Source organism: Aricia agestis, chromosome 2, assembly GCF_905147365.1.
Source record: "Aricia agestis chromosome 2, ilAriAges1.1, whole genome shotgun sequence".
NCBI classification, from domain to species: Eukaryota; Metazoa; Arthropoda; class Insecta; order Lepidoptera; family Lycaenidae; genus Aricia; species Aricia agestis.
The window spans coordinates 2,731,954-2,756,028 of NC_056407.1; the positions used below are offsets into that span (position 1 = coordinate 2,731,954).

Below are 24,075 nucleotides of genomic sequence, written 5' to 3' on the forward strand. Positions count from 1 at the left end.
TCGTTGTTTTGCGCCGACGTTGCTTGGATGTTACCATGGTAACGCCGCGATGGCTTCCCGGTGACCGGCGACAGCAGACAGCCACCGGCTAATATGATATTTACTTTAGATTCGGGTGTTTTCGTGATTACAACAATTAGCGAAGATTTCCATGCGCATTATTAATTTGGGAGTACTGTACATGACAACATGAAGCAAAACTGTCTGTTAGTGTATATTTTCTATCTGTATGGTTTTGAGAAGTGTGCCATTGATCGATAGACAATTATAGTGTATTGGAGTAGCTTTGCTTAGTCTTTGCTTAAAAGTCCATAATGACACTTCACTTTTACGGATTCCATTATTGACACTTTTCCATCACCTGCAAAAAATTAATTTATTGGATTATTTTATCATGTAGATTGATATTGTATAGTTATAAATGTTAATAAAGAATAATAACTAAACAGAAATAATAGTTAAAGAAGCAGTATACAAAACAACACAATATGTAAAGTGCAATTCAGTTTTGTATCTATAATGGTCACAAATAATTACATAGGTCTGGTCTAATTAAAAATGACGCGCCCCTCCCGCGTATTCACAGTACAAAATTTTTCATTTATATCAACTAATCAGAACTCAGCGAAACATGGCGATAGCGGTCACTGACTCCCTGTCAAAAACTTGTCATTTTCTATACAAAGCCGCGATCGACAACATCTGACACTTCATTGTCAATCGCGGTTTATGTAGAAAATTACATGTTTTTGACAGGGGGTTAATGACCGCTACTGCCATGTTTTGCCGAGTACAGTATAGTGAAGTGGTGGGGCGCGTCATTTCAAATTAGACAAGCTCTACAATTGCTACTCGATGACAGTTGTGATTTTATAATCACGAAAAATTTAAAATATAATATTCTCGCGCAGCTAAGTTGGAATTAGTGTGACATGCAAATGACTAAAATGTTTGACAGCCCTTTGAATAGCTCACGTTATACCTGGCTAGCTGGCTAGCTATCGTGCGGCAGGCTGGTGAAGCGATTGTCGAGCGCGAGGGGGCGCGCCGCGGCGGGGGCGGAGCGCTGCGGGCCGCCGCCCCCGGCCGTGCTCCACCCGCCGCGCTTGCCCGCCGAGCCCAGCACCGGGAAGTAGTCGTCGTTGTGAATGTCCGGAGCGTTCTTGGTCTGGAACAATTATATATTGATGCATTCTTAAAACAACCACAGTAGAAATGCAAAAAAATAAAAATACTGACAGAATGTAGAGGCAAAATGGCAGGTTGTAATTGCCAATCTGCCATTTTCTAGTATTTCATAAAGGTGTAAGTTTTATTGTGTACATTTAACATTATGGAGCTCCTTTACCGGGAGCATTCGCGTGTAATGTAACACTAGCTATTCGACCGAGCTTTGCTCAGTATTCGATAAAACACGAATAAAATGACATTTTCTAAAAACGATTCCTAGCTAGATCGATTTATCGACCCCGAAACCCCCTTTATACTAAATTTCATGAAAATCGTTGGAGCCGATTCCGAGATTCCAAATATATATGTCGTAGGATTATTTGATAAATCGAATTTTCGCGAAAATTCTAGGGATTTTTCGAAAACACGGATAATTAGATAATGCTGTTTATATTTTTCAATTTTTCTAAAAAAAAGTTAGGTTTTTTCCAAAAACAAGCAAGCAAGTTGCCTCAGTAACATTGCACATTCTTAACGCTGATTGGCTTGATTTTTGCTTACTGGCCAACTCTTATTCTGATTGGTTCTATATGTATCTTTGAGGTATTACACCAAAGAATTATAAAGGGTAAGAAATGACAATGCCTCTTCATAGGAACTTTACTTTTTATTTAACCTTTTTCTTATCTCAACCATAACCTCAAAATTAGTTTCGGGATCTGTTTAACTTTCAACACTAATTTCACATCTTGTATCGGTCATTTTGTATTTACAGACACACTTTTAGATTACTTTTCGCACTAGTTTTACAAAAACGAACACAAAAAAAACAACGCGTGACAATGAATTGACATTTAAAACGTCAAGTCTTCAACCAATCAATGAATATGTTGTTGTGGGGCGCTGAAACCGACCAACCAGTGATTTTTTCGATAATAACTAACGATTCGTTTCGTAATCTTACTAAGGCGACTCGCGTTTTCGCGAAAACACTTACTTCTGTCAGTAAGGTTGAAAAATGTAATCACCATTGTCTAATTATCCGTGTTTTCGCGAAGTCCCTAGAATTTTCGCGATAATTCGATTTATCAAATCATCAATCAATTGAACTCACTGTTACATAGCATTTATGTTACAACTTACAAGTTGTATCAAGATAATATTACACATTGTTCCATTACAATGCTGCTGATGAGGGAACACCTTCACAATCTGCAGCAGTTTTGATAATCATTGTCTTCAGACATTCACAGATTGGTTTAATGTTTTGGTTTTTTATAGTGTAAACAGAAGCCTCTCTCACAATTTTTACGAGTTGTATTAGCAATTTGTTGCACTGTTAGAGAAAACTGCAAAGTAAAGGTCTTACCGCATGTGGACGACGCACGGGCGCGTCGTTGAGACGCTGCGACGGCGGCACGTACACTGTAGGCGTCGGCCTGGGCTCCTCGGGGGGAGGTGGTGGAGCCTGCTTTGCTGGCTCTGCATCTACCTGTAATCACGACGTAATGTTTTGAAGGCATGTTTGCAATTCTCAATCCATTCAATAACAAAGAAGTCAAAAATAGACCAGAAAATTAACAAAAATTGAAACATGTGTAGGTGTAAAATAAATTAGTCAATAAACAAATACCTAAGCCTGGGCACGCACAAGCGGCCAGGTCGCGACGGCCATCGACATTCGCACCCTACCTTAGTATCACGCCACGCCATAGGCCACGCTCACCTGGCCGCCACCTGGCCAGGAGCCACACCATACTTTCGATGGCCGCCGCGACCTGGCCACTGCGGCCTCTGGCAAGACCGTACATATTTAGGTGCAAATGAACTTACTGGTTTATTCCACGGCCCTTTGACTTTAGTGCTGTCTGTGTTAGAATCTTCAGTGGCGGTATCCCGTCCGGACTCAGGAACTCCAGTGCCGCCCTGAAGAACCTGGATTTTGAGTCCTGTGTAGTCCTTCACCGGCTCCTCATAGTCCTTCCATTCTTCATCTTCCTGTAATAACATAAATTATATTATTATAATCTGAGCAGTGGTGTAACTATAGGGTGGCAGGGCTACCAAAATGCCACGGGCCCCCGATCCAAAAGGGACCAGATTTTTTTTATATATTGTTTTATTATTAACATGGCGACTTTTACTGATAGGGGCCCGTTAATTTGCCACAGGTCCCTGGTGTTATTGTTACGCCACTGAATCTGAGGCATGAATCAGAATAAGTAATTCAACTCTGATTGACACTTTTCCTACAAAACAGCCAATAAATGTTTGACTTGTTAAACATTAACCTACAAACATGCAGTAAGTTTCATGTTCCACATTAAGAATTGTGAATCACCCCATTGAACTTGAGTCTTGTTTCTTCCTTTCATTTCAGTTTGCCTCCTTGAGGGGCCTCCTTGTCACTTGTTATATTTGAGCCATTATTTTTCAGTTCATTAGTAAATATAAATAATTTGTTATTTTTTTTCTTTTTGTAGAAATATGAACCCAAAAAGTAGTGAACAATATTTAAGTTAAGGAATTATTTAAGTTAGTTACAATATTAAAGCATTGTGATTCATTTAAAGGGCAGAAAACAACATTGTTCTTCAAAACATGCTATCAGTAACATAATACATATTATTGTACTTGCTTGCTTGCTAGCTACTTGTTTGTTGTTTTCAAAAAATTTGTAATATTTATTACTATAAAAATATCAAATAGCTTCAAAGTTAAGTTTAGTTATAAAATGTCTAAAGTAGTCACACAATATACCACTAATATTATGTATATTGTCTAATGTCTACTGCCCACTTTCAGAACAAATTATGTTTTAGCGCCCCCCATTGTTTCCATTTAAAAGGCATCCAGATGAAATGAAATTACAAATCACCCTCCAAGCCTCTACACTATGCCCCCTTTTTTTTCTGGGTCCCACACCGCCGCCCCCCACAGGGGGGGTGTTATCACCCACTTTAGGAAAGGCAAATACATGATACAAAAACATACAATACAGAAGAACCTTCAGCTTTTTGGAAGACTGTTAGAAATATTTCACATGCAGATTAATTTATAAAATTTAGTTTCTAACCAACTAAAAGTTTTTATGTTCTAACACATTATGAGAATTTATGAGACAAAACAATTTAGATTTACAGTTACCAAACAAAATATGCAACAAATTATCAAAACAATTGCCTTATCTTTGCTGTAATGAATACAATAATTCCAAAATGATACCAACCTCACTATTATACTGGATTCAAATTCAATGCAATTTTGGAAATCTGCATGACATACATAAAGGCACCATACATAATTGCCTACCCTGAATTTAGGGCAGGGAGTGTCATGGAGCCAAAGAGGTCAAATGTAATACACATTAGAGCAATGGTTTTCTGTACTATGTGGTATTATATACAAATTAGGACAAAGAAGACTCACTATCGTAACACATCGATACCAGAACACCTGCTTTTGACGTATACCTACTGAAATACGAGAGGAAAGCATGTGAACATCGAATCACTCACCCCAGCACGGCCCGGCTCCTCGCCCTCCTGCACTGGACGTTCTTTCTTCGGCTTAACATCGGGCTTTTGTTTTGGATCATCCATTTTTTTGGCGAGTTCATCGGAGGTGGCAAACTTTTTTGACTTTGACTTTTTACGATCTTTCTTTGCGAAAAAATCATCGAGATCGGCCATTGTTATTTAAATGTGTAAATCGGCTTTGTTAGACTTCTATTTCAATATAAACAGCAATATTGGAATGATTAAAAGTTAGTGATTTGAGTGAAGGACCGCCCGAATTCCAAAATGATTTTTGTGGCAAGCGTGGCCGACTGACTTTCGTCTTTCTGACGTTTATAAATATGTTGCCATTCTAAAAAAATACGATTTAAACACACCGTACACGGTTCATTCAAACATCGATTACGATACGATACGATAGCAATGATGAAAAACTCAAAGCAGATATGTTACTACCGCGCGCGTTGTGAAGATTCAAATACGGCCCAATTGGGCCGTCTGTTGTTTAGTCTGCATCGAGCGCAGTCACGAACCGTGTCTTGTCTTACCTAAAGCGCTTATTCCACTTATCCTAGCTAGGACGTCCTAGCTAGGATCCTAACAAATTTAGTCAAGTGGAATAACATTTAGAAAGCTAGGATCCTAGCTAGGTTATGATCCTAGTTAGGATCCTAGCTTTCTAAATGTTATTCCACTTGACTAAATTTGTTAGGATCCTAGCTAGGACGTCCTAGCTAGGATAAGTGGAATAAGCACTATAATAAGACGTCGTGCGTGTCGAGTCATAATCTGGGGGCACGGGAGTGCCCCCGCCAAGGTGAGCCAAGCGAAGCGCGCAAGGGCACTACCTACCTTTTCTCGAAACGTTTCGTCGTATTTTTGAACCCTCGTAACTTTGGTTTGAATAATGCCAGATAGTTGAAATTTTTAAGATATAGTGACATGGGTATAGTTATTAAATGCGCAAAGTTTGAATATCGTAGCTATTATACTTTAGATTTTATAGGTGTCCAAAAACCCACAATTTGGTCACTGACTCACTGATCATCAAAACTGTTAGGGTACTTCCTGAAGTCTTAGAAAGCTGAAATTTGGTATGTAACATGATATTAGTACTAAAACAACAAAAAAATTATCAAACCCAACTTAACCTATATCCGTACCATTATAGAGCAAAATTAGGCAAAAATTTGTGTTTTTTGTATGGGAGCCCCCTTTACTTTTTTATTTTATTTTAATATTATCATTAAATATTAAAGTTGACATATAACTAAGGACTTTGAGAAAAATTCAAGTACCTACCTGTTGCCATCATTGATATAGAGCAAAAAAGGCCAAAAAAATCACGTTCGTTGTATGGGAGCCCCACTTTAATATTAATTTTATTTAATTTTTAGTATTTGTTGTTACAACGGCAATAGATATACATAATCTGTGAAAATTTCAACTCTCTAGCTATTACCGTTCTTGAAACGGTCTGTCTGTCTGTCTGTCTCTAGGCTGTACTGGAGACAGACAGACAGACAGACGGACAGACGGACGGACGGACGGACGGATAGACGGAAAGACAACGAAGTCTTAGTAATAGGGTCCCGTTTTTACCCTTTGGGTACGTAAGTATGTAAGTTCAAAGAATAGTCGTAGTCTTAGCATTTCTTTGCAAATATTTAATTAATAAGAATTTTTCATTAATTATAATAATAATAATTAGTTACTTAAGTACCAATCTATTTCAAGTTTACTTAAACTTGAAACAGATTGATTAGGAATTTTAGGATAATAATTAGTATAACTGTAGGTCTTAAAACATATTTTTAAAACCTACTATAAACAACATCGGTTTACGGTTATTTAAAAACAAAAAAGTTGATTCGAAAGTTAAACTAAACTCACCGAGGCGGCCATTTTTAAAAGAAGAAGAAGAACTAGCCGTTTAACTACCAAACATCTTCGCGTCATCGATAGTGCGATGTAGGTGCCCAACAGCGACATCTATTATTATCAAAAGGAAGAAATAGCAAAAAATCACGTTTGTTGTATGAGAACTTGAATTTTTCTCAAAGTCCTTAGTTATATATAACTAAGGACTTTGAGTAAATTGACATATATGGCTACTTTAATATTTAATGATAATATTAAAATAAAATAAAAAAGTAAGCCCCCCTTACTTTTTTTTATAGACAGACAGACAGATATCGGACAGACAATGAAGTCTAGTAATAGGGTTCCGTTTTTACCCTCTGGGTACACCCAAAAAAAATCGGCCAAGTGCGAGTCGGACTCGCGCACGAAGGGTTCCGTACTGTAAACTGTTATAGAGCGAAAGGAGGGGAAAAAATTGTGTTTTTGTATGGGAGCCCCCCTTAATTATATATTTTATTTCAATTTTATTATCAAATATTAAAGTACGTATATAATTGAGGATTTTGTGAAAATTTCAAGTGTCTTATTGTTTGGGAGTCCGCCTTAATTAATATTTCCCTTATTTTGTTTTTAGTATTTGTTGTTATATCGGCACCAGAAATACACAATCTGTGAAAATTTCAGAAGTCTAGCTATAGCGGTTCTTGAGATACAACCTGGAGACAGACAGACGGACAGACATCGAAGTCTCAATAATAAGCTCCCGTTTTTACCATATGGGTACGGAACCATAAAAAATGAACTAAAAGAAAAAAAACGTAAACCAGCTTACAAAAAGAAATGAAATCCCACCAAAAAACATTTTCATGTAAAAATGTTGCCAAGATGAGAACATAATAATATTATAGTTCGTCGTGTCAAAAAGTAGTGAGATCTCATGTAGAGCCAAGTTTCTAACCTTACATACTCAGCCCTAAATCTAAAAACCTTAATTTTACACTAAAGCGCAGCAAAATATTTGATAATAATATAATGTGTCAGCCGCACGAGGAGAAACTAAAAACTCTACACATTAGTCAAAATCGGTGGCTTGGCTTGGCTTGGCTATTATGTTCTCATCTTGGCAACATTTTTACATGAAAATGTTTTTTGGTGGGATTAGTACATTTTCGTAATGTACCAATTATGACTCGAAAGTTAACAAAACACATGGAATGTCTTACCACATGTCTTGATTGCAATAAATACCTCGATTATTTACATTTTCAAAAATTTTTTGAACAATCTGGAAAAAGTCCAATTTTCGTCATAGCTCAGGCGAAGAAAGAGATAGCGATATGATTCGTCGTTTAAAAATAGAACTGCCTCTTTTATGTAAATGGTTTTTCATATCTTTTGTTTCACTTATCTGTCAAATTTGTCAATGTTTGCAATTTTGAATTTGAAAACTGTTCGGAAGAGATTTAAGCCGGAAAATAGTATGGACGTAACATATCTGTATAAGTAGAATATCATTGCTGATTAGTAATTATTATTTTGGCAAAAATCACTACATATTTGAATACAGTTTGACTGCAATGGCACATAAATCATCAAATCCAAAGAGGATATAAACTACATAACAATATTCAATATTGCTACTGGTTTATCTAAGATCAGTTTCATTAAGTTATAATTACTAAAATGATGGTCGATGTTGGCTTTTTTTTTTTATGAAATAAGGGGGCAAACGAGCAAACGGGTCACCTGATGGAAAGCAACTTCCGTCGCCCATGGACACTCGCAGCATCAGAAGAGCTGCAAGTGCGTTGCCGGCATTTTAAGAGGGAATAGGGTAATAGGGGAGGGTAGGGAAGGGAAGGGAAGGGAATAGTTGAGGGTAGAGAAGGGAACAGGGTAGGGGTTAGGGGATTGGGCCTCCGGTAAACTCACTCACTCGGCGAAACACAGCTCAAGCGCTGTTTCACGCCGGTTTTCTGTGAGAACGTGGTATTTATCCGGTCGAGCCGGCCCATTCGTGCCGAAGCATGGCTCTCCCACGTATAAAACGTCGGTTTTCTGTGAAGCCATGGCTTCACATCCGTTAAGCAAGCTTACTATTACCCTAATTACCCATGAATTATTCAATACTAGCTGTTGCCCGCGACTTCGTCCGCGTGGACTTCAGTTTATAAAGCGCGATGTCAACAAAATTGGTTTCAAAAGCTTTTATAAAAAATCCCTGGTACCCCTTAAATCAATACAGCTGTGCAGTGTGCACACAATAAGTATTCCATTTTTTTTTTATATTAAACTTTATATTTTATGCCAAATTTTAAAGCTTATTTAGCCCTCCAATTACACAACTTTACCCATAAACTATTTATCATTTATAGATTTAAGGTTACGTCACTGCACAGATAAAGTACTGAGTTATTTAATACCGTAGAATAGATATAACAATAGAAAAAATCGAAACTTAAATGTAAGATGATACCACGTCTTATAGAAAGACTTTTGAGCAAGCTTCAGCGCGATGTAGAAGACGCACGGCGCCATCTATTATGAATTGTTGGAACTAACTTAATTTGAACAAATTTACGCATTTTCACCCCCTTTCAACCCTTTTTTCCAGTAAAAAAGTAGCCTATGTCCTTTCTCAGGCTTTAGACTATCTGTATACAAAATTTCATTACAATCAGTTCGGTAGTTTTGGCGTTTGGCGTGAAAGCGAGACTGACAGACAGACAGATACTTTCGCATTTATAATATTAGTATAGATTATGTGCACACTGCACAGCTGTTTTTGGGTATTTTGATTAATTAAAGGCCGCCCTACACCGGAATGGCAGCGGCGAGGCGAGCACTTTCAGCGCTGCCATTCCGGTGTAGCGCGGCCCTAAGAGGGGTACCACTTACCAGGGTTTTAAAAAGTTTTTAAAGACACAAATTTTGTTGACACCGCGCGCTATAAACTAAAGTCCACGCGGACAAAGTCGCGGGCAACAGCTAGTTATGAATAAAACAATATTATATAGTAAAGTAGGTATGATTAGTTCTGTTACAATAATAAAGTAAAAAATAAAACGCCATCTCTTTCATATATTAGAAATAAAATGTTGATTGCATTGATATATTTTCTGGATGGAATATAGGCCAACACGGTACACTCGAACTCCTTTATTTTAGAGCGCCTTCTGTTGTCAACTTGTCACATATATTAGAAATGCAGTAGGAGTTCTATAAGAGAAGATAGATTGATTATTATTATACCAAGTGATAATATTACTAAACATAATATTCTAACGTATTAAAAACTATAAACAAAAACATACTAACTAATAAGTATGATTAGTTCTATGTTACAATAATGTAAAAAATAAAACGCCATCTGTTGAATCGTATTAGAACTAAAATGTTCATTGCATCGATATATTTCTGGATTTTTTATAATATTATACATAAATTAATACATTTAAGATTTTTGAAATATTATTTTAATACACATCCAAGAACCAGGAACATTGAAAACTTTTTGTTCCGCCTGCGGGACTCGAACCCAGGACCCCCGGGATGAGCGCTGCCCACGCGTAATGCGAATTAATTTTCATCGATATTTTCATGGAAATAAGATATTTTCCCACATCAAAATGTAGCCTATGTCCTTTCTCAGACTCTACAATAACTGTGTACAAAATTTCATTGCAATCGGTTCAGTAGTTTTGGCGTGAAAGCGAGACAGACAGACAGACAGAGATACTTTCGCATTTATAATATTAGTATGGATAGTATGGATTAGAAATGCAGTAGGAGTTGTATAAGATAAGACAGATTGATTATTATTATACCAAGTGATAATATTATTAAACATAATATTCTAACGTATTAAAAACTATAAACAAAAACAAATAACTAATAAGTATGATTAGTTCTGTGTTACAATGAATTAAAAAATAAAACGCCATCTGTTGAATCGTATTAGAACTAAAATGTTCATTGCATCGATATATTTCTGGATTTTTTATAATATTATACATAAATTATATTTAAGATTTTTGAAATTTTATTTTAATACACATCCAAGACCCAGGAACATTGAAAACTTTTTGTTCCGCCTGCGGGACTCGAACCCAGGACCCCCGGGATGAGCGCTGGCCACGCGCAATGCGAATTCATTTTCATCGATATTTTCATGGAAATAAGATATTTTCCCACATCAAAATGTAGCCTATGTCCTTTTTCAGACTCTAGAATAACTGTGTACAAAATTTCATTGCAATCGGTTCAGTAGTTTTGGCGTGAAAACGAGACAGACAGACAGACAGAGATACTTTCGCATTTATAATATTAGTATGGATGATGGCCGATGTTGGTTAACGTCGGTTTTCTGTGAAGCCGTGGTTTCACATCCGTTAAGCAAGCTTATTATTACCCAAATTACCCATGAATTCATTTCATTTGGGTTGCAACCTAATTTAAACACATTGTTTTCGTTGCAGTTTTCCTGTTATTGGTACATTCCGCTAAAAGTGATTACTTACATAAAGTCAATAAGTATTTTCCTCGAGTTTGGGTTCAATAAAACATATTATGCAAACTGTACCTCAAAGCGCAATGTTATAATCATACGATTCCTCAACACCTTACGTGCTCATACGCGATAGTTATCACTCGCAGGGCAGTCGCATACATCGATAATTTTATTTATCTTTTGAAGTTTATCTTATCTTCCAATAACCTGTAATATTTGATCGTTGTTCATTTAGTTACAAAAACCCAATAAAAATGTTGAGCACCGTAGCGAGGAATACTCTTTTGGGCAGAAATGTGATGAAAACCATTGTAAGGAACGGCTCCCATGGTGGGATTCCCGGAGAGGTAAGTTTTCCTGTTACATAATCAGCGTTACAATTTTTCACTAATAAATGCTAAAATCATTGTTACTTACAAATTATTAAATTCTATTGTTAAATAAACCACTATTATACTTACCATTTTTTTATCTTAATCTGCATAAACTTATAAATTATGCATATAAATAAGTCTATGTTAATCTGTACCCTAAAGTCATCAAACTCCCTTCTGTTAAACACGTTGTACATGATATGAAATCGTTATTAGCAAAATAAATAAGGATATAACGTCTTGTAAGGTATTTTGCAGTGTTGTAAATTTTAATAGCTACTCTTTGTATTAGCTCCGTGTAACTCATAAAGTTATAATAATAATAATATCTATGGACGCTTCACACCACGTCAGTCTGGCCCCGTGCTAAGTACCTAAAGGACTTGTGTTACAGGTACCAGACAACGGAAATATATTTAATACTTTTTATACTATACATATATTTAAGATTTTTATTATATCATACACATATTTAATACACATCCAGACCCGGGAACATTGAAAACTTTTTGTTCCATCGGCGGGATTCGAACCCGCGACCCCCGGCTTGAGCTACCAACGCGCTCACCACTGAGCCAAAGAGGTCGTCAAGTTAATATACCTATATTAACTTTATGGTGTAACTACTGTTATACTAATATTATAAAGGCGAAAGTTTGGATGTATGACGTGTGGATGTATGTATGGATGTTTGTAACTCTTTCACACAAAAAGTACTGAACGGATTTTAATGAAATTTTACAATAATATAGCTTATATTATATCAGCATATAACACATAGGCTACAATTTTAACCGACTTTCAAAATGGAGGAGGTGTTATGTTCGTTTTTTTGTGTTTAACGATTACTCCGCCGTTTGTGAATTTATCCTTATATATATATATATATATATATATATATATATATATATATATATATATATATATATATATATATATATATATATATATATATATATATATATATATATATATCGGCTTCAACCTTCCGAGTCAATGACCGCTACCGCCCAGTTACGCCGAGTGAACCTTAGTGAAGCCTTAAGCCTTAGCCTAAGTTTTACTACGTTTATATTTCAGAACTTGCCCTTCTCCATCGCAAGCAGAACGCGGTTCACGATCAACTTCTTCCTGTTCACGGGCACCGGACTTGCGGCGCCGTTCCTCATCGTGCTGCACCAACTGCGTAAGAAGTAAGTGTTACAATTACAATAAAATACTTGAGTGATAACTGATAATCAATTAATATCATGCATCAAGCAGTCAAGCAGTTTGTTTACGAGGAATTTGGTAAACTCATTTTACATTAAAGCTGGACGCTAAGGCCGCACGTTCGCTGCATCAACGAAGAGCACAATCAAAACAATAATATTAATATGGTCAAATGATTCGGTGAATAATAATATATGGTCCGTGATACTTTATTTTGGTTACATGGTACTTTGGTGAATCTTGTGCCGTGTGCATCATATTATAATATTATTATCTATATGGTCCAATTAGTATGGTAAGTTCACCTTGGAATTCGAGATACCCAGCTGTACAGTCTATCAAAAAAGTCATGAAATTAAAAAGTGGCAACATCGTAGTGTCATCCCTTTCAAATCAATCTAGAAAAAAGGGATGACACTATGTTGTTGCCACTTTTTAATTTCATGACTTTTTTGACAGACCGTAAGTCTGTATATTTGTATATTGGCACCCTAAAATATGTTGTCTCAAAACCTACATAATATATGGAGGGTGTGCGCAACTATTAAATTGCAAAAAACCGATTTTTGTGACCTTTCGTCACAAAAATCGGTTTTTTGCACTTATTTTGTAAATATTTCATTTCCTATGGGTTTTTTGCTATTTGTATTGATAACCATAATGTAGAATACAAAATTCTCTACAACTTCTGTTCAAAAAATTTTTTCTACGGTGAACCGTTTCCGATAAAGAGGGCGGAGAGCGCGCGACAGGGTATCTCGAATCCCGAGGTTCCTACCTAATTTAAGCCTAATTTGACTGGACCAAAACTGCCGCAATCAATCAAAGACGAACCAATACCTACATAAGGAATTTGAAAGATGATTTGATATTTGAGAGATGAGTAATTTGAGTAAGACAGTCAAAAGTAGATGATGCCCGCAACCGTGCATTTTTCCGGGGCAAAAACTATCCTATGTCCTTTCCTGGGACTCAAAGTATCTCCATACCAAAAAGCAAAATCAGTTCCTAGTGGTTTAAGCATGAAGAGGTAACAGACGGACAGACAGACAGGCACACTTTCGCTTAATTATAATTATTAGTAATGTAAGACGTATGGATGGTCATTTTTATTTTCAACTAGGTGTCCCGGCAAATATGTACAATATTTCGTTCCGTGATTTCGTTCATTCATTTCTGATTTCATCATCAAATAATAATAATTCCGATTTCATAATAAAATAGATTGAATAGTTTAAGCGAAATCATAAAAGTTTATTGTGCGGAAACCGTACATTTTCCGGGACAAAAAGTATCCCTTGTCCTTTCCCGAGACTCAAAGTATCTCCATACCAAAATTCATCAAAATCGATTGAATAGTTCAGGCGCAAATCATCAAAGTTTATTGTGTGGGATCCGTACATTTTCCGGGACAAAAAGTATCGCTTGTCCTTTCCCGAGACTCAAAGTATCTCAATAACAAAATTCATCAAAATCAATTGAATATTTTATCCGCAAATCATAAAAATATATTGTGCAGTAACCGTACATTTATCCGGGACAAAATGTATCCTATGTTCGTCTTCGGGACAAAAGTATCTCTATGCCAAATTTCTGCAAAATCGGTTCTCGTGTCACAATGTTAGTTAAGTGTACTCCTCCGAAACGGCTTTACTGATTTTAATCAAATTTTAAATGCATATTTAGTGGATCTGAGAATCGGCTACTGGTTACTTTTTATATTGATAAGTGCATATTTTGTTGAATAAATAATAGTAAATTATTACAACTCGAGACTGACGGCGACCATTGTTTGTGCGACGGGAGAGCGATGGACGTTGCCATGGTGACATACCTTATTTAGTCACTTCAATAAAATAATACGGGCGAAATACTTTATAATATGGCAAAGAAACGTTTGCTGGGACAGCTAATTTTGATATAAGTATATTTTAAGATAATCGTTTCCGAGTGCAGTACAAACTACCTTTTTAACTGACTTCCAAAAAGGAGGAGGTTACAGTCTGTCAAGAAAGTGAAGAAATTAAAAAGTGGCAACATCATCCCTTTTTTCTTAGATTGATTTATAAGGGAGGACACTACGATGTGTCACTTTTTAATTTCTTCACTTTCTTGACAGACTGTACATGTTTGAAATCGGTCAGCTCAATTTCCGCATGTGAAACATAATATTTATTAATTTACAACTTTGATGATTTAAAGATAAAATATTATCATCTATAGATATTGCAGAATAATAAAAGTATTTTTTTTATTTTGTTTTCAGGTAAAAAGTGTGTTGAAAGATTATTTTATTGGGTTAATAATAATGTGGTAGTCAATAATAAAATACTATAAATTTGTTTATATTAGTTTTATTTTTTAAATTATTATATATGTATATTTGAATAGATTTAAAAATCGATTTTTCTAATGTTGCCATTGCTTTTATAAAAATGTAACTTTTAAAAAAACTATAATGTCATTTTGGTCTGGTTTTTGACGTCTTGTTGGATCTTGCAATTTTTTGGAAATTCGTCAAAAAGCAGACCTTTTCCAAAAAGATTAACAATGTTGGGCCCTTTGGCACGTAATTTTAACAAGCTTGGCAGAAATGTGATGATCAACGCTGTAAGAAACCACTCTCACGGCGGAGTCCCTGGCGAGGTATGTCCATAAATCTATTTCATTACATAATCGCATTTGTATGTTTATAAATTGCTCTATTGTGTAGAAGATTGAGAAATATATAGAGAAAGAATTATTAGTGATCTACGTTACAGATTTTAATAATCTTTATACTTTGAACAATGAACATAAATCTTAGGTTAATATTCATATTGCAGAGGTATTGATTCTTTCAAAAAAGTTAGCACTTTGTTAATTTAAAAAATGTGATAATTCCAGAACCTGCCGTTCGACATCCACAGCCGCTACAAGCTGACAGCTCTGTTCATTGTTTTCCTCGGCTCCGGGCTGAGCGCTCCTTTCCTGATTACCCGTCATCAGCTGTTGAAGAAGTAATATGATTTTAGTTTAAAGAACTTTATTGTAATGCAATTAATATCTCCCTTAAAATATTTACACAACTAATGCCTTTAACAAAAGGTCTGGCATGTTGGAAAAGTCACAAAGACTGTGGACTATAAATAGTTATATTATGCTGTGCAATTTGCAAACAATATTTTTATTAGTGAAGAGGTAATAGTAAAAGCTTTTTATGCTACTTAAATCCAGAGAAGTAAAAATAGTTAAACTGGTGTTTTCTGTAATTACAGAGAACATGAGTAATAATCATAAACAAAACCAATAATAGTAATTAAATCATTTGTTACATGCAAAAATCATTCCCAGGCAAGCAGTATATTTTACCCATTACCTGTCGATGAAAATATTATATAGTCTCTACGAATAAGTATAAAATCTCAGATTCTTCAATTGTTTTCAGATTCAGTCTCAATTGGTAAAAATTTAAAATTGGGTTGGGACTTGGGTATGTCTACCAAATTTTATACAGCATCATTACTTTTTGTTTCAGGTAAATCTCATTGTTGGCAGTGTTAGGCTAAGTTAGAAATGTGATTATTATTTAATGATAATATAAAAATCAATGTAACATCAAATATGTAGTTTTTTATTTACAATACCTACTAGTACTAGGTACTTAATAATAATATAATAATGATATCTATGGACGCTTCACACCACGTCAGTCTGGCCCTGTGGTAAGTACCTGAAGGACTTGTGTTACTGGTACCAGACAACGGAAATATATTTAATACTTTTATACTATACATATATTTAAGTTTTTTATTATATGATACACATATTTAATACACATCCATGACCCAGGAACTTATGAAAACTTTTTGTTCCATCGGCAGGATTCAAATTAATAATATTATACAGTGTGTAACAAGTGTGAAGTGACAATAGTTTACACTTTACAGCTTGTTACTTTTGACTTCTGTTTCTATGAAAGGTCTTATGTAAGTCTTTCAGTGCTGTTACTTTCAATGTACATACATACTCTGCTTGAACATACACCACTCTTAAAGTATATCACTTATTTTTATTACACCTATAATAAGACGTAGTTGTTATCTTTTCAGTTGCAGGTAGTATGACGGGTTAAAATTATAGCTTTATCCACAATAAGTACCACAATAGTGAGCAGTAACATTATAAGTAATATATTATGTGACTAAATTGTCCTGTGTAGATACTGGATATAATGATTCATAGAACTTAATTGTTCCATGAACTGATATTGGATCACAGATTAATATATGTAGCAAGCTATACTGGATAATATAATGATTCATAGAACTTAATTGTTCCATGAGCCTTATGGTTGGGTTGCACCAGAGGCGTGGTTAAAGTTATAGTTACAGTTAAGTCTAAAATTAGATACTACATAATATTTCCGAGAATTCGATCTGAGCAAAAACACGATATCTTTATATATTTAAGTAGGTATATTCAAATTTTCTCGATACAAAAAAATCACAGAGATGCATCTAATTTTCACGAATTTTTCATATATTGCCATAACCGTGCATTGAACTAAATTAATATTTTAACCTTAGATAAATGATTGGACTCGCGCGCGCGCTCGACTAGATACCGCGCTATATAGCACAGATTACTAGTATATATTTGCTATATAGAAACACAGATTCCTAGTATATGATATTATAGAAAAAACAGATTCTGAATGCGGCAAGTGCCGACTGCCGGTGACTCACTATTGTAGTGTGTGTAAAACAATGCACAAATATTGTTGTATGCGTAGATAATCGGGCTGCCAAATAAGTAACTGGTGCCCAATGAATGGGGAAAAATTAGTTACTGTGGTCTTGTAATTTATTATTATTGTATAGTAAGTGCTGATTGTTCAATCACCAGATAACTTTACCATTGGAATAAAGTCCATTCGAAAAGAATGCGATAAAATAACAACGTTGTTTAGGTCAACGAAATATAATGGGTACAATATTGATGAGAAAACAATACAAAAACAATGGTAGGAAGTTTAACGAAAGTTAAGAATAAGTCATAAAAAAGCAAATTTTAAACTTGTTTTCTCATTTGCTACTGTATTGTGTACATAAAATATAAACTGTATTTAAGATTTTTATTATAATATGATACTCATATTTATTACACATTCATGATCCAGGAACTTTGAAAACTTTTTGTTCCGTTGGCGGAATTTGAACCAGCTACCCTAGCTAGAGATTTTAATGCGCTCATTCACTCAGCCACTATGTATATTTAGATAAAAATAAGATATAATAAATAAATAAAAATCACAATCTCAGAAAAATTTGGGAATTTTTATTTTATGGTAATTGGCAACACTGAACATCAAGCGGTACGGTACATCCGATCCGAATTTTCAGTTTTATATTATTTTTCTGTGCTGACGATTTATATAATATTTACTGATGGTATGTGATGCCAGTATCTTTATTGTTTCTTGTAGTATTAAGTCCACAGACTTAGAAGAGATCCTACGTAGTTAAGTCTTACTACGCAAACTGGCATTTTGCTACGGACGTAACTTAAAATTTCGAAAATTAATTATCGACACATCTACGTCACCCGAAGCTTGCGGCGCGACTGGCGCGGTTACGCCATGTGGTTATTTGTTGCCGCATTTTTCAAGTACTCCGACGGTATCTAATCGTAGCGCACGCGCGAGACCAATCATTCATCTAAGATTTTAACACATTGTATAAAATTCTATCATTGAGAGATCGACCTAGCGGATTTTTAAAATATTGTATATTTATCGAGTTATTGAGAAAAAACTAATTTGGCGCTGAATCCGCGTCGTTCTTTTTCACCTGGCATTTGAAGGACGGGCGTGAGTATGAAGAGACAAGGACGATGTTAATTGATTTTTGGGGTTAGTCGCCCTCTTAAGGCAAATTTTACTTTAACCTTAACTTTGGCCGGAGAAATTGACAGATGACAGCTGGTCCAACAAGGTTATAAATGAACGTGGGCTTTGGTAAAGGAGAACTGTCAAAAATGGCGTTTTTGAATGATGACAGCGTTAGTTCCTTTTTTCGCCACGCGCATTAACACTGCGCTTTAACTTTAACTACAAAGCAAAATGTCTAATCTTTAGTTAAAGTTAAAAATGTACACCATCAAGACGCCATATTTAACCATAACCATAGAGCTCGACAAGGTTTTAAGGTTGGGTTGCACCAGAGGCGTGGTTAAAGATAAAATTATGGTATATTCTTGTATATATATATATATATATATATATATATATATATATATATATATATATATATATATACACACAAGAATAATTGCTCGTTTAAAGATACTGTTCGACAAGGCTTTATTTGAACGTGGGTGACATTGACGGGAGCGCTACTGGTATATGTTTCCTTAGACTGGGTTCACTGACCTCTATAATACACTGGACAGGCGATCGCTATCAATTAAATATTCCTATTTGAAAGTCGCCATATTGGCGCTGAGTACTTGGAACCTTAGAGTATACATTAGCAAGCTATAGAGCGCGCGCATCGCTCGTTCCCCGTTGTGCCGATCGTAAGCAGAAGTTCTATAGATACTTGTCAAACGTATAACGCAAGTCTAGTGATGTTCCATGCGCCATCGTTTGACGCTTATAGGAAAATATGTTCACACTCGTGCTTACAGTTCACACCTTGTTAGAAGCACTCTATAGCTTGCTATAATGTATGCTCTATGCTTGGAACTATTATTTTGCAAATGGCGGTTGTCATTTTCTATATAAATTAGTTCACAGTACGCTCACCGCGGCGCTTCAAATCGGCATAAGAAATAGCTGTTATATAGGCTATGCCCTACAAAAACGGCATAGCCTAGCCAAGTAACAATAAGCAGTGTTCAAAAGACATCTTATCCCATTGAGGTACTATAGACTGATGAGAGCCTTATGGTGTATAAGCGTCAAAAGCGTGTAATGTTATGTCCTACTTACTAGGACGTAACAAAGGAGTCGGTCTGCATATTACATATAATAAAAGTGTTAATAAAGGTTTATAGTAAACATTTAATGCTAGATATTGTTGAGTTTTGTAGTTCCGCTAAATAATAAACCATAAGAATGGTCAAAGAATGCCTCAAACACGTGGATTTAACATTAAATACGTAAGTTTTGAACAACGTTTTTTGGGGTTTTATAATTTATAAGTTTAATAATCCCTAATTCGTGCTATACAAGGCATTAGTGCTAAAAATATCACATCAATGAACAATATGGCCACAAACATTGCACAGCTTTTTACATGTGTTTACGGATTCTCATTACTTGAACTATAATTTATCGATATCATAAACTAAATGACTTTCTTTTCTGGATTGAAATATGCTTCGAAATGATCGACGAATAGAAATATTCAAGAAAATAAACGCACACTACTTGTATGAAAATAAGCACAAAATGGTCACGCGATGACGGGCTAAGGTTACATCTATACTATAATACTTCATCTATGTCTTAACCACTTATAAAAAACCGTACCTAACAAGTAAATACCGTAAAACTGGCTGAATAGGGACGTAGGTGTAAATAGGGACGAAACCTATAAAAATATTTTAAAAGAAACCTTATAGCCATGCTATAAGGTGTCAAGTCTTTTTTGGTTTGAAAGTGAAGTAGTTAAAATTTCCCTAATAACCCTGCTTTCACCCCTATTAACTGCCAACTGAAGTATAAATAGGGATGACCTTATTTTTATTAATTATCCCATTTTATTAATTATATTACAAGAACGGCACAGCTTAAACACATTTTTACGATCTTGTAGCTTAATTCAAGAGTTAATTCAAAAATTTGAATAGTGCACGAAAGCTAGACTTTACACAGTTACAAGTATTTTCAGTTCAAAGTTGAAAACTGTCCCTATTCAGACAGTTTTACGGTACTGTCAACTTTTCATGTCTATGGTTGGTGTAACGGTCAATCAGTGTTGCCAACTTAGTGGAATTTCCACTAGATCTGGTGGTTTGGACGTGCCTTTCGCCGGGAAAAATTTGGTTTTAGTGGCTGGTGGATTTCTTAGTAGATTAGATTATTTCAGTTAGTGGTAGCTTCGATGTTAAACCACTAGTTTTTTTTTTTTTAATTATGTTTCTAACCCTTGAAGTCGCACACTGGAAACTTAAATTTTATATTATAATCTTTATTCGTTTTGCTGCATTCTAACGCTGATATAGAGCAATTATATTTTAGCATGATGAATGTTGTCAAGACTTAACAGAGAAACTGGATGAAGTTTGATCGCCTTTCTTTCGTGCAGGGTTAGCACGCGAAGGCAAATGCTGTAATAACACCATAATACCAAATACCGTATTACAAAAATTAGAACTAAAGAAATTTATTCTTCACAAACTGAACAAGTAAATGACACTGATTCCTCTGAAGACGTTCTTTAGTTGAGTAGGTACCTACTTATACAAACATAGGTAACTAAAGTTTTCCTTTTTGTAGTAAGTAACAAAAATCATTATTTCATAATAATAATAACGTTGTTGTTGTATCCAAATATATACTAGTAATCTGTGGTTGTATTATTTTCAAATTATTTTCAGGTAGGTTGCTGTTGTTTTTACGTTATTTAGTGGAATTCTGGTGGTTTGAGAGGCCATTTAGGTTTTAGCGGTTTCTAGTGGTTTACGCTGCTGCATTTGGTGGGTTAGTAAATAAAAAGTGTGCAACATCATCATCCATGTCAATTTCTTCTATCGGAGTTTTTGAAAGAATCTGAAAGAGTGATGTTGTGTTTTTATATTATTTTCCTAAAATTGTGTTATCTGGGTTTTTAATGCGTAATATTAGTAGGATATTAACCATTAAATATTCGTTATCGTGCACAAGTGTAGGAGAGTGATGTAATAACCAGAAACGTGCTCTTTTGTGTTCCCTCCAAAACTCCATCTCTCTCAACTCCAACTCCAAAGTTTCAGTAAAGCGTCCTACCACTTTACTGAATCGACCGACTTGACTTCTTGACTGTATTGACTTTATACTTAGACTTTGACTAGACTTTAGACCTGACTGACCTGACGATAATATATAATTTTTTTGATAAAGAATATTGTTTTCCCGCCATGATATTATACTCGACACTGGCCATGGTTATAGCCGAAGTGCCATTATATGAAAAAAAAAAATCTTCTATCAATGTCATTATAGTGTTTACAAAATAACTGTATTCTGTGGTTTATTTTATTGGAAATTGTGCTTAATTTTATTGTATGAATTTCATAAATTAATTACGAGTAGTCTGATAGTTGTCTTTGTTTAGCCCATTAAAATGTTTAGACGATAAATTCAACAGTCAAAAGTGCAACCCCAAGTGGTGTAAATAGTTTTTATACATACCGGTAACCTGTACCTATACAACTTGTTAGAATGTCCGAAACATCTTGCTATATTCTGGACAATGGAGCTTACTCTGCAAAAGTTGGCTTCTCGACCATGGAGCCGAAAATAGTCCCAAACTGTATAATGAAAGCTAAGTCAGAAAGACGACGTCCCTTTGTTGGATCCCAAATAGAAGAGTGCCGGGACGCTTCGGGTCTGTTCTACATTCTGCCATTCCAAAAGGGGTTTTTGATTAACTGGGACACTCAAAAAACAGTTTGGGACTACATGTTCAGTAAGGAATGTTGTCCGGTCAACTTCAGTGAAACCCCACTTATAATAACCGAGCCACTCTTTAATTTTTCATCAATTCAAGAAGCTATGACCGAAATCTTCTTTGAGGAATATGAGTGCCAAACTTTATTGAGGATAAACGCTACAGACTTAGCAGATTATCATTATAGAAAAACTCACAATAATAATGAGTGCACATTAGTAGTAGACACCGGCTATAGTTTTACTTACATTGTTCCTTATATAAAAGGAAAAAAATACAAGGAAGGAATACGGAGGATAGATGTAGGGGGAAAGGTTCTCACCAATCATTTGAAAGAGATCATATCCTACCGCCAGCTGAATGTCATGGAGGAGAGTTACGTTATAAACCAGGTGAAAGAGGATTCATGCTTTGTGTCACAAGATTTTATGGGGGACATGAATACTGCTAGGAAGAAAGGTAATTGTAAAAAAAGGATAGTATTTTTATTTAGACTTGAATTGTTTACGAAATGCGTTTACCAAACTTACACTTTATTTATGCTGCTGACTTGTCTAGACAGTTGTTTGGAAAAGCCAGATTCAAATAGCAACATCAAACATAGATTAGAATTTAGGAGCTTGTGTGCACAATATATTTCAAAAGTCAGCATTTACAACAAATTCCAATAATTATCATGACTTTTTACAGGATCAGAAAACACAATAGTCAAGGACTATGTGTTGCCAGACTACACAACCATTCGCCGGGGATACCTACGAGACGTGGTCAAACCTGACGAAGACTTGGAGCAGCAAACTCTCCGACTGAACAATGAGAGGTTCTCCATCCCAGAGCTGCTGTTCCATCCGTCTGATGTGGGAATACCACAGATGGGTATACCAGAAGCTATAATACACTCGATAGACTCGTGTCCAGAAGAAAATAAGGAGAGTTTGTTAGAAAATATTGTGGTGTATGGAGGCAACACATTATTTCCTGGATTCAGAGATAGAGTCTATAATGAAGTGAGAGCTCTGGCTTTGGATCACTTTGATGTGAATGTTACACTTGGAGAAAACCCATTGACCTATGCTTGGGAGGGAGGAAAGCTTATGTTCCGAGATCCCGAATTTTATTCATTCTGTGTCTCTAGGGAGGAATATGAGGAGGAGGGAAAGGCGTTAACTTTCGAAAGATTTGATATATAACGGCGGAAGCGAGCTAGGAAGTCCTCTGAATAAACTTCCTGCTCGTAAAAATTGTGTGATTGAAAGACAAGTCGTTTTTGTAACAAAATAAATCTATTGTGAATATTCAATATTAATTTTACCAAAAATCTTGAAGTTTTACAAGACATAAAAATATTTTAAGTAAGAACTACTTATGGTCGCGACTTTCACCCGTGTAAAAATTATAATCCCATGGGAACATGAATAGTCTATGCTAATTCAGAGAATTCGCATCGTAGTACTGTGACCCTACGAAACTCTATATACATATTATATTGTATTATCTATACTATGCTATGAAACCCTATGATCTAGTTAATAGAATGGTCTAGATTCTAGAACCTAGTGACCGCTGTGCAACCGCTATGCCTGTACACTGCCAGTGTTAAAAACCTTGGTACTAAGGCTGGTTTTATAGTTAAGCGTTTCGGCAGCGCCGTTGGAGCGCCGCGCGTTGAAGATGTATGGGGGTAGTAGTAGCGTTTTAAAGTCGCGCGCTTGAGCAGCGCCGTTCGTCCATACGTTTGTTACAGCTTTGAACGCGCGCGCTCCAACGGCGCTGCGAAACGCATAACTATA

The 24,075-nt window shown here is 35.5% G+C and overlaps 3 protein-coding genes across 5 annotated transcripts; 2 read left to right on the top strand and 1 right to left on the bottom strand.

Annotated features, from left to right (window-relative positions):
* Nucleotides 1-233: 233 nt before the first annotated feature.
* On the bottom strand, nt 234-5,016 carry LOC121735569 (protein CDV3 homolog). 2 transcript variants are annotated; one of them, XM_042126433.1, is made up of 5 exons: nt 4,689-5,016; nt 3,004-3,168; nt 2,540-2,662; nt 994-1,168; nt 234-364 (listed from the first exon to the last, which is right to left on the bottom strand). In XM_042126433.1, exons 1-4 carry the CDS (start codon nt 4,860-4,862, stop codon nt 995-997), a joined length of 636 nt encoding a protein of 211 aa, XP_041982367.1. In that variant the 5' UTR covers nt 4,863-5,016; the 3' UTR covers nt 234-364; nt 994. The 2 variants fall into 2 exon arrangements, with proteins under 2 accessions (XP_041982367.1, XP_041982362.1); XM_042126428.1 differs by having other exon boundaries at nt 234-361; nt 983-1,168.
* A 6,175-nt stretch (nt 5,017-11,191) lies between these two features.
* Nucleotides 11,192-16,249, top strand: LOC121739856 (cytochrome c oxidase subunit 7C, mitochondrial-like). 2 transcript variants are annotated; one of them, XR_006037502.1, is made up of 3 exons: nt 15,273-15,293; nt 15,534-15,646; nt 16,165-16,249. XR_006037502.1 is itself a non-coding variant. In XM_042132441.1 (2 exons), exons 1-2 carry the CDS (start codon nt 11,316-11,318, stop codon nt 15,648-15,650), a joined length of 210 nt encoding a protein of 69 aa, XP_041988375.1. In that variant the 5' UTR covers nt 11,192-11,315. The 2 variants fall into 2 exon arrangements, 1 of the variants encoding a protein (XP_041988375.1); XM_042132441.1 differs by lacking the exons at nt 15,273-15,293; nt 16,165-16,249 and adding an exon at nt 11,192-11,408 and having other exon boundaries at nt 15,534-15,650.
* A 5,621-nt stretch (nt 16,250-21,870) lies between these two features.
* On the top strand, nt 21,871-23,583 carry LOC121740004 (actin-related protein 6). The gene is made up of 2 exons (XM_042132673.1): nt 21,871-22,744; nt 22,976-23,583. Exons 1-2 carry the CDS (start codon nt 22,057-22,059, stop codon nt 23,473-23,475), a joined length of 1,188 nt encoding a protein of 395 aa, XP_041988607.1. The 5' UTR covers nt 21,871-22,056; the 3' UTR covers nt 23,476-23,583.
* Nucleotides 23,584-24,075: the final 492 nt, after the last annotated feature.